At 47.0% G+C, this 11,261-nt stretch overlaps 1 protein-coding gene across 1 annotated transcript in view; it reads left to right on the plus strand.

Moving 5' to 3' along the window:
* LOC100459978 (cytochrome P450 4F2-like) overlaps nucleotides 1-10,373 on the plus strand; it is a 20,898-nt gene extending 10,525 nt beyond the window's left edge. The window contains exons 5-12 of the mRNA XM_024237193.2: nucleotides 1,477-1,598; nucleotides 2,327-2,597; nucleotides 2,935-3,001; nucleotides 3,193-3,322; nucleotides 8,987-9,120; nucleotides 9,217-9,281; nucleotides 9,761-9,843; nucleotides 10,196-10,373. Coding sequence (XP_024092961.2) covers nucleotides 1,477-1,598; nucleotides 2,327-2,597; nucleotides 2,935-3,001; nucleotides 3,193-3,322; nucleotides 8,987-9,120; nucleotides 9,217-9,281; nucleotides 9,761-9,843; nucleotides 10,196-10,373 — 1,050 coding nt within the window. The remainder of the gene's footprint in view (nucleotides 1-1,476; nucleotides 1,599-2,326; nucleotides 2,598-2,934; nucleotides 3,002-3,192; nucleotides 3,323-8,986; nucleotides 9,121-9,216; nucleotides 9,282-9,760; nucleotides 9,844-10,195) is intronic.
* Nucleotides 10,374-11,261: the final 888 nt, after the last annotated feature.

Below are 11,261 nucleotides of genomic sequence, written 5' to 3' on the forward strand. Positions count from 1 at the left end.
ATTGAGGCCAGCCTGGCCAACGTGGTGAAACCCCATCTCTACTAACAATACAAAAAAAAAATTAGCTGGTATGGTGGCACATGCCTGTAATCCCAGCTACTTGGGAGGCTGAGGCAGGAGAATTGCTTGAATCCAGGAGGCAAAGGTTGCAGTGAACTGAGATTGTGCCACTGCACTCCTGCCTGGGCGACAGTGAGACTACATTTCCAAAAAAAAAAAAAAAAAAAAAATTGCATATAGCTTTTTCTGCATAGCAAACCACTTTAAAACTCACTGGCCTTGGTGGGCCAACCAGACACTTCCATTTGTCCCTTGTTTTCCAGGAGGCTAGTCTGGATTCACGACCACCGTGGAGCCTGAGTTTCAAGAGAGTGAGCAGAAACATTTTAGTACCTCCTGATGCTTAGTTCAGAACCAGCACACTAGCATTTTTACCACATTCTCCTGGTGAAAGCCAGTTTCAAGACCAGCTCAAATCCAGGAGATGGAGACTCAGGCTCTGTCTGCAAGTGGAAGGAGGCTCCAAGTCTCATCGCCAAGGGTGAGGGGCAAAAAGTTAGGGACATTTCTGCAATCACTTGCCTCTGTGCTAATGATGAGGATGATAATGGTAGCTAACATTTATTGAGCACTTAGTGTATACCATAAACTATATGCCAATTCCATGATCTATGTTGTCTGATTTAATATTCACAATCCTATGAGGTAGAGATGATCATAATTGCCACATTATGGATCAAGAAATTGTGGGTCAGAGAGATTAGGGAGTTTGCCTAAGTTTACACAGTTAGGAAGTGAGCTAAAAGTGGTGGAGAAGGGGTTCTAACCTGGTTATCTGGCACCAAAGCAGATCATCTTGGGTTTTTTTTTTTTTTTTTTTTGAGACGGAGTCTCGCTCTGTCACTAGGCTGGAGTGCAGTGGTGTGATCTCGGCCCACTGCAACCTCTGCTTCCTGGGTTCAAGCGATTCTCCTGCCTCAGCCTCCTGAGTAGCTGAGATTACAGGCGCCTGCCATCACATCCAGCCATTTTTTTGTATTTTTTGGTAGAGACGGGATTTCACCATGTTGGCCCAGATGGTCTCAATCTCCTGAACTCATGGTCTGCCCATCTCACCTTCCAAAGTGTTGGGATTACACGTGTGAGCCACTGTGCCTGACCCAAAGCAGATCATCTTAACTATTACTGAAGATTTGACAGAGGGGACCTAAAGAGGGAAATGGGTTGACCAAGAGTATATAGGGCACAGGAGCAGAGTTAGAACTTGAACCCAGGTCACCTGACCCCCAGCCTTGGGCCTTCATGTCCTAATAGTAACAGCTTCTGTTCCTCACAAGCTTGGTCCAACTTGGGGATGGGTACCTCGGGAAGACGACCAGGAGTTGGTTCTAGGCGAGTCCATCCTGGAGGTTGGGGATGGGAAAGGACTCAGGGGAGCCAGGGCTCAGTTCCTGCTCTGTCCCCTTCTCTGGCCAGGCCAAATGGCAACGCCTGGCCTTGGAGGGCAGTGCCTGTCTGGAAATGTTTGAGCACATCAGCCTCATGACCTTGGACAGTCTGCAGAAATCCATCTTCAGCTTTGACAGCCATTGTCAGGAGTGAGTTCTTCCCCAGGACCTGAGATCTTGGCCATGGACCCACAGGAGTAGGTTAGGGAGAGAGGACTGATCAGGGAATCTGAAGTGTCTTCTTGGAGAAAATGAGTCAGAATTGAGCATGGAAGTACAGGGAAGGGGAGAGAGAAAGATCAGTTCTCCAGGTAGGTAGAACTGTTTGGGTAATGGCAAGGAGGCTAGGATGAGCAGAGCATGTGCAATAGCCATCAAGGGGACACCTTGGAAATGAGATTGGAGGGGTCAGCAGTAGCTACAACTTAATGACATTGAAAAGCCATGCAAAGGGGTATGAACTTCATCCAAGGCTCCCAGGGAATCATGCGAGGTATTTGAGAAGATGAGGGTCATGGTCATTGCTGAGCTTGGACGTTTGACTCCGTGGAAGATTGACCGTTATGTAGACACAGGAAGCAAGGAGACCATGGAGAGGAAGAGGCCTGAGCTTGGTGGAGAAAAAGGGGCAGATTTGAGAGAAACCAAGGAGAAATAGGCAGGAGCAGATGTTGTGTAAGATGCCCATGATGGCCAAGCTGTGCCCTGGGGACCTGGGGCAGAAGGCAGCTCGCAGAGAGTGGGAGGCAGAGAGTGAAGTGTGCTTGCCGGGCACCCTTGTCTGCATGGAACGTGGTCCTGGGAGTCTGGCTAGAAGGTACTCCCAGGCTTTCATGTGTGTTTAGAAGCTGCTTCCTCTCCCTGGCCTGGCCCTGCAGGAAGCCCAGCGAATATATTGATGCCATCTTGGAGCTCAGTGCACTCACTCTGAAACGGCAGCTGCACATCTTCCTGCGCGCGGACTTCTTGTACTTCCTCACTCCCAATGGGCGACGCTTCCGCAGGGCCTGTGACATAGTGCACAACTTCACAGATGCTGTCATCCAGGAGCGGCGTCGCACCCTCACTAGCCAAGGTGTCGATGACTTCCTGAAGGCCAAGGCCAAGTCCAAGACTTTGGACTTCATTGACGTGCTTTTGCTGGCCAAGGTGGGCTTCTCTGGGATCTGAATTTCAGAAGTAGAACGGACCTTGATGTGACATGTCAGATCCATGAACTTGGACTTGATCCAGAGGGCACTGGGGAGCCATGGAAGGTGCTTGAGGAAAGGAGGGACAAGTAAGATATATTTTAGAGGTGACTCTGTAGAAGAGTTCCTAGAAGGAGCAAACAGGAGGCAAGAGACTAGGAAAGAGTCCTGCTAGGCAGGTCTAGTGATGATAAGGGAGGAATCTTGCCTGGAATATGGATCTTCATGAACTGTTGTAGGTTAGACTCAGGTGCCTTCATGGCTGGTGTAATTTAGAGGTCTTGTCTTGTCTCCAGGATGAAAATGGAAAGAAGTTGTCAGATGAGGACATAAGAGCGGAGGCTGACACCTTCATGTTTGGGGGTGAGGGTCCCAGGGTGTGATGTCACTAGGGGTAGGAGTGTCTTCATTCCAGGGATGTGGTGAGTGGACCCTGGATCACCCCATCCCATCTTCCTTCCCCACTTCCTTCTGAGGGCCTCAATACCTGGGTGCTGTCCACCCTTTGGTGCTGAAGCAGCCCAGAGACACAAGCTTACCTGGCTGCTCCTCAGGCCATGACACCACGGCCAGTGGTCTCTCCTGGGTCCTGTACAACCTCGCGGGGTACCCAGAATATCAGGAGCACTGCCGACAGGAGGTGCAAGAGCTCCTGAAGAACCGTGATCCTAAAGAGATTGAATGGTGAGTGTGCAGGTCCTTGTGACCTGTTCCTGAGTCCCTCTCATTGGTTTAGCTCTTCAGGTGGGAAAGGAAGAAGGTCTTATTGGTGATTGTGCTATTACTGCCTAGTGGGAATTGGTGCAGAGCTCAGAAACAGGGCCTGGTACTCAGCCTGGAGCAAGGGAAATGTTGCAGGATTTTTGCCTTTACTATCTATTGCAATTAAACTCATTCAATTATTTTTCTTTTTTGTTTTTTCTTTCTTTTTTCCTTTTTTATTTTTTTTGAGACAGTCTCACTGTGTCATCCAGGCTGGAGTGCAGTGGCATAATCTCCGCTCACTGCAACCTCTGCCTCCCGAGTTCAAGCGATTCTCCTGCCTCAGCTTCCCGAGGACCTGTGATTGCAGGCGTCCGCCACTACGCCCAGCTAATTTTTGTATTTTTAATAGAGACGGGGTTTCACCATGTTGGCCAGGCTGGTCTCGAACTTCAGACCTCAGGGGATTCGCCCACCTCAGCCTACCAAAGTGCTGGGATTACAGGTGTGAGCCACAGTGCCTGGCCAAACCCATTCAGTTCTAATAGATATTGCCGAATTGCCTTTTAGCATCTCTGCACTGATTAACTCTCCAGTGTGTGGTAGAACTAGTTCTCTTTGTTTCCTCCTTTTTGATAGCTGCACAGTGTTCTCTCATAAGGATGTACTGTAATTCATCAAAACATTTCTCCATTGATGGACATTTGTGTGCTTTCCAGGCTTTTGCTATAACCAACATGATGTAGTGGGCACCCATGTACACTGACCATTGCTTACATCTGTGAGCAGCTTTGCAGTATCAGTTCTGAGAAGTGCAGTTGGTGAACTGAAGACCATTTGAGATCTACAATTCAATAGCTCCTACACACACATTTTGAGAATGCCTTCCTCACATTCTCCCCTAAAGTGTATATTATGAAACTTTAAAACATTTGCCAATCTGATAGATGCAACATAATACTTCAGTGAACATCACTTTAAGCATGGGTAAAGTTGAGCATTGTTTTCACTTACTGACCAGCCATGGGTATTTCTTATTCTGTGAAGTGTTTGCACAATTTGTTCCTTCTAGTTTGGGTTTTTGTAGTTTTTTTCTTATTGATTTATAAGCACTGCTCACATATTAAGAAAACTAGTTCTTTTTTTCTGTTTTGCAAAGTTCTTTCTCAGATTGTCTTTGAATTAATTGTTGGTTTTCATTCATTTATTTTGGCTTGATTAATTTATTTGCCGTCAAATTCTTTCCTTTATATGTGCCATTTTTTGTTTTTATTATTATTATTTTTATTTATTTATTTTTGAGACAGAGTCTTGCTCTGTCACCCAGGCTGGATAGCAGTGGCATGATCTCAGCTCACTGCAACCTCCGCCTCCCAAGTTCAAGTGATTCTCCTCCTCAGCCTCTCAAGTAGCTGGGATTACAAGTGTCCACCACTATGCCCAGCTAATTTTTGTATTTTTAGTAGAGATGGGGTTTCACCATGTTGGCCAGGCCTCAGGTGATCCACCTACCTTGGCCTCCCAAAGTGCTGGGATTACAGACGTGAGCCACTGTGCCCGGCCATGTTTTTGTTTTTTTAAATCATGCATGGGAAATTCTTTCATGCTCTAAAATTAAAATGTAAAACTCATGTTTGTTTTCCTCTAATGGGTTTATTTGTTTTTAAAATATTTTATTTATTATTTTAGTTTAAAAATATTTATTACTTTTTTCTCTGTGAAGTCTATGATAGTATAAGAATTGTTGTGGGAATGTATTCATCTTCCTCCAAATGGGTAGTTGCCCCAACAGAATTTAATGAATATTTTGTATTTGTCTTATGATTTTAAATAACAGCAGATTCACAATAAGTGAAATTTATTTATATACTTGGGTCTGTTTCTTGGGCTTTATTCTGTTCCACTTAATATTATTTACTTTATTTATTTATTTATTTATTTATTTTTTGAGACAGAATCTTGCTCTGTCGCCCAGGCTGGAGTGCAGTGGTGCGATCTTAGCTCATTGTAACCTCCACCTCCTGGGTTCAAGCGATTCTCCTGCCTCAGCCTCCTGAGCAACTGGGGCTAGAGGTGCAGATCACCACGCCTGGCTAATTTTTGTATTTTTAGTAGAAACAGGGTTTCACCACGTTGGCCAGGCTGGTCTCAAATTCCTGATCTCAGGTGATCCGCCCACCTCGGCTTCCCAAAATGCTGGGGTTCCAGGCGTGAGCCACCACGCCTGGCCTAGTTAATTATATAGTCATACATAAGCATCAAGATGTCTTCATCATTATACTTTAAAAAACACTTTCATATTTGATAAAGGTGATCCTATTTTATTACTTTGCTTTCACAAGTTTTTCTTTTTCTCTTTTCTTTTTTCTTTCTTTTTTTTTTTTTTTGAGATGGAACCTCGCTCTGTCACCCAGGCTGAAGTGCAGTGGTGCAATCTTGGCTTACTGCAACCTCTGCCTCCTTAGTTCAAACTATTCTCCTGCCTCAGCCTCCCGAGTAGTTGGGATTACAGGTGCCCACCACCATGCCTGGCTAATTTTTCTGTATTTTTAGTAGAGACAGGGTTTAACCATGTTGGCCAGGCTGGTCTTGAACTCTTGATCTCAGGTGATCTGCCTGCCTCGGCATCCCAAAGTGCTGGAATTACAGGTGTGAGCCACCGCACCTGGCCTGAGCACCTCTTCTTATTGTCCCACTTATGCCTAGTGTTCCATTATTGGAATGCTAAGCATGTGGGAGTTATTCATACTCTACTGCTCCAGGTCATTGCCAAGGTCTGATTTTCAAACTTCAAAAAATTGAAACCTCAGGCATAAATGGGTTAAATCTCTTATAGACCTCAGGGCATCCATGATTTCTTAGATAATATTCTTTGTTTATTTACTCTTGGGTCACCTGTTCTTTCTCTTGTTATTTTGCAGGAATTCCGTGTATTCTAGATATTGTAGAAACCTTTGAATCTGTCATCTGAATGTTCGTTTGGTCCATGGTATCCTGTTACACATAAATCCTTAATTTTCATGCACATTTATCCTTTTTCTTTTTGATCTTCTACTTTGTCCTTTCGAGGTTTTAAGAATTCCCACCCCTAAGTCACAAGGGTCTCTTCTGTTATCTTCTTTAAACTTTATAGCTTTATTCATCTCATATAGGAAGAGATTCCATCCTGTATATGAAGTAGACAAGGATCTGGTTTTTTTGTTCCCAAATTTCCAATTGTTTGAACATCTTCCTCCAAATCATCTATCAATTGCCCAGGGGTGTGTGGGCCCCTCTTTGCCAGAAGTTGTTAAATTTTCACCTATTCCTGTGCCTGACTGCAAGCTCTCTTCTCTCTTCCTCTGGTCCGTTTTCCTGTTCTTGTAGCAGTACCACAGTCTTTTCGTTTCTTTTCTTTTCCTTTCTTTCCTTTTCCCTCCTTCCCTCCATCTCTCTCTCTCTCTCTTTCTCGTTCTTTTCTTCTTTCTTTCTCTCTCTCTCTCTTTCTTTCTTTCTCTTTCTTTCTTTCTCTTTCTTTCTCTCTCTCTCTCTCTTTCTTTCCTTCCTTCCTTCTTTCTTCCCTCCCTCCTTCTCTCTTCCTTCCCTCCTTCCTTCTCTCTTTCTTCCCTCCCTCCTTCTCTCTTTCTTCCCTCCCTCCTTCTCTCTCTCTCTTTCTCCTTCCTTCCTTCCTTCCTTCCTCTCTCTGTCTCTCTCTTGCTTTCTTGCTTGGTTTTGCTCTGTTCCCAAGCTGGAGTGCAGTGGTGTGATCATGGCTCACTGCAACCTCCACCTCCCAAGATCAAGGGGTCCTCCCACCTCAGCCTCCCGAGTAGCCAGGAGTAAAGGCGCATGCCACCACACCCGGCTAATTTTTTGTATTTTTAGTAGAGACAAGGTCTCACTATGTTGTCCAGGCTCTTTGTGAACTCCTGGGCTCAAGCAATCTGCCTGCTTTGGCCTTCCGCTGTGTTCGGATTACAGATGTGACCCACCTTGCCCAGCGCATTTATCGCCTTTTTTTTTTTGACGGAGTCTCAGCTGGACTGGTGAGCAGTGGCGTGATCTCGGCTCGCTGCAACCTCCGCTTTCCAGATTCAAGTGATTCTCCTGCCTCAGCCTCCCGAGTAGCTAGGATTATAGGCGCCTGCCACCACACCCAGCTATGTTTTTGTATTTTTAGTAGAGATGGGGTTTCACTATGTTGGCCAGGCTGATCTTAACTCCTGACCTCGTGGCTCACCCGTGGCAGCCTCCCAAAGTGCTGGGATTACAAGCTTGAGCCACCACCCCTGGCTGCTTTATCTTTTAGAAAATATTTTATTTCATTTTTATGCTATACCTGTGTAATAGATCATAATATCTGGTAGATTGGATTTATCTTCTTCAATCTTTTATTTTAATTTTATCCTAACTTTTTTTTTTAAGAGATGGGATCTCACTTTATAGCCCACGCTGGAGTGCATTGGCATGATCATAGCTCACTGCAGCCTTGAACTCCTGGGTGCAAGGGATCCTCACACCTCAGCCTCCTGAGTAGCTGGGACCACAGGCATTCACCACCATGCCTGGTGGATCTTTTATTCTTAAATTGACCTAACTTTTGATGAACTTTAATTCTTCCAATTAGAATAAGATGGTTAAGTTCCTACAAAATAAAATGCTAGATTTTTTATTGAATTGCTTTGAATATGTTGATTAATTTAGAAAGAAATGAGACCTTTATAATATTAAGCCATCTCATTCTAGAGAGTTGAGGGGATTTTATTGAAACAATTTTATAATCTTTATAGAGATTTTCCCCTCATCTTTGTTAGTATATTCTATTATATTCTATTATTAATTTGAGACAGGGTCTTGCTCTGTCACCCAGGCTGGAGTGCAGTGGCATGATCTCTGCTCACTGCAACCTCCGCCTCCCAGATTCAAGTGATTCTTGTGCCTCAGCCTCTTGAGTAGCTGGGATTACAGGTGCATGCCACCACACCTGGCTAATTTTTGTATTGTTAATAGAGACAGAGTTTTGCTATGTTGGCCAGGGTGGTCTTGAACTCTTGGCCTCAAGTAATCAACCCGCCTCAGCCTTCCAAAGTGCTAGAACTACAGGCATAAGCCACAGCACCTGGCCTCATTATATAGTTTTAAACATTTTTAAATGCAAATAGGTTAACACTTTTAAGGAGACCCTCTATGTGTTGTGTTTTGCTTAGAAATGCTTCTAAAAATACCATATCAAGTTTTCTAATACTTTTGCGACTTTGGTTTTCTCATGCTTAAATCCTTGATTCTTCTGGAATTCATTTTTGTTATTGGATTTAGGGTCAGAGGGAGGTTGGAATTGCCTTTGCAAAAATTATAAGTGAGGACATAATGACAGTGAAAGAGATCAGACCTAATCGACTCTATCTTGCTTGTAACTTTTAAGCTGTCCTTGTTCATTCCTGGGCATAGGCTGAACTAACTTTGGGAAGGAATTCAGTTCATGGTTTGAGTCTGAAACCAAATTGTTAATAGCCTTTTCCCGAAAAGACCCCCTGTCTTGATAAATCGGCTCTTTCTAGGCAGTGGGCAAGGTGAATCCACTGGGTGGTTACAAGTTGGTGCGAGGGTCTCTCTGGGCTGCAGGAGGGCTGTGTTTGCTCCCTGGATAATTGTTGGGTGTTACCTCAGGGATGACCTGGCCCAGTTGCCCTTCCTGACCATGTGCCTGAAGGAGAGCCTGCGGCTGCATTCCCCAATCTCCAGGATCCACCGCTGCTGCACCCAGGATGTGGTGCTCCCGGATGGCCGGGTCATCCCCAAAGGTGCCCACAGTTGGGCAGGCGGAGAGGGCTTTGGGCAGGGCGGAGGTCCCATCGTGTGGTGGAGTCCTTGTCCTGACTGCACCTCCTCCCCGACAGGGAACACTTGCACCATCAGCATCTTTGGGATCCATCACAACCCTTCAGTCTGGCCGGACCCTGAGGTGCTACCCCTTCCCCCTTCTCCATCCCGGGGCCTGGTCGGGGGAGGGGTGTTGTCCCAGGGAAGCAGATACTCCCTCTCTACTCCACCCGCATCTGTACTTTTGTTTTGTTTTGTTTTTTGAGACGAAGTTTTGCTCTTGTTGCCCAGGCTGGAGTGCAATGGAGCGATCTCAGCTCACTGCAACCTCTGCCTCCTGGGTTCAAGCGATTCTTCTGCCTCAGCCTCCTGAGTAGCTGGGATTACAGGCACCCGCCACCACGCCCGGCTAATTTTGTATTTTTAGCAGAGACGGGGTTTCTCCATGTTGGTCAGGTTAATCTCGAACTCCCAACCTCAGGAATTTCGCCCCTCAGCCTCCCAAAGTGCTGGGATTGCAGGCGTGAGTCACCGTGCCCGGCTTCACATCTGTCTTATATGAGGGTGGCTGGGTGTCCTGAGAGACCCCCACCCAACAGCCCTAACTTGCCCACCCACCAGATCTATGACCCCTTTCGCTTCGACCCAGAAAATCTCCAGAAGACATCACCTCTGGCTTTTATTCCCTTCTCGGCAGGGCCCAGGTGAGGCTAAGGGGCTTCTGAGGCGGGCATGGGGTGAGGGTGCCACAGGTGGAGGCAAGGTCTGACTTGTGGGGCCACGTGTTTCATGGAGTCGAGGATTTGAATAAGATCCCAGGAAAAGGGGGGGTGTGTTCTCAGACTTCCCCACTCCTACGTCTGCTGGTCTGGGGGCTGGAGTCTAAGCCAGGCTCGGGGGATATGCAAGCCCACTTGGGGGTCCCAGGCACAGAGTCCCTCTCTCTGCCCCTCAATCGGATCTGAGTGGGGTTGGGAGTCTCAGACCAGGTTCCCGGTGCGATGGGACCGGGATGGGGGTCCTGGGCACAGTCAGAGTCCCCACCCCCTCCCCCAGGAACTGCATCGGCCAGACGTTCGCCATGGCTGAGATGAAGGTGGTCCTGGCGCTCACGCTGCTGCGCTTCCGCGTCCTGCCGGACCACGCGGAGCCCCGCAGGAAGTTGGAGCTGATCGTGCGCGCGGAGGATGGACTTTGGCTACGGGTGGAGCCCCTGAGCGCGGACCTGCAGTGACCCACCACCGTCAGGTCTCAGAGCCACCTGCGCCCTCCTCAGGCACCTTTGCAGATTCCCGGGAATCAATCTGTGCCTGAGTCCCACAGACAGCCAGCAGGGGGCGTCGGAGAACTGCAGGGATCCAGGGCCTGGCGGGAGGAGGCGGAGTGTTCCTGAGCCAAGACCCTGACAGCCTCTCTGGTTGAGCACAGTGGCCCCGTGCTGAGGGCGGGTTGTCCCAGAGCGCAGGTCGGGACTGTATCCTTTGGGCAATAGGGAGCCATGGCGGGTGTTTGAGCAGGAGAGGGACCAGGGTTGAGGAGGCACCTATGGGGCAGGTTTGAGGCTCTGAGTCACTGAGGAAAACCAGAGCGGCACTACATCCCCGCCCCTCGATCTCAATTCTCATCTCCTAATACATCCGGTTGTTTTTTTTTCCTCTCACCTCAGGGTTCTTCACTGTTTTCATTGTTCTTAAATGACTGCACTTATTAAACAATAATAAGCCTGGTTGTTTTACAGTGTGTCTGATCATTGAAAGTACCTGTATCTATTATAATGACTGTCATTTTTGTCATGGGGTCAGTGTTTCGGTTATCTTTGCCTGGTATTGGCTGCCATATTTGCATATTTGAAGTAATATTCGTAGGATTTAAAGAAGGCAGCGTTCTCTCTCTCTCTCTTTTTTTTTTTTTTTTTTTTCTGAGACAGAGTCTTGCTCTGTCACCCCGGCTGGAGTGCAGTGGCACGATCTCGGTTCACTGCAACCTCCGCTCCTGGGTTCAAGCGATTCTCCTGCCTCAGCCTCCCAAGTAGCTGGGACTACAGGTGACTACTGCCACCCCCGGCTAATTTTTTTTTTTTTTTTCAGACGGAGTCTCACTCTGTCGCCCTCGCTGGAGTGCA

This window comes from Pongo abelii, chromosome 20, assembly GCF_028885655.2.
Source record: "Pongo abelii isolate AG06213 chromosome 20, NHGRI_mPonAbe1-v2.0_pri, whole genome shotgun sequence".
NCBI classification, from domain to species: Eukaryota; Metazoa; Chordata; class Mammalia; order Primates; family Hominidae; genus Pongo; species Pongo abelii.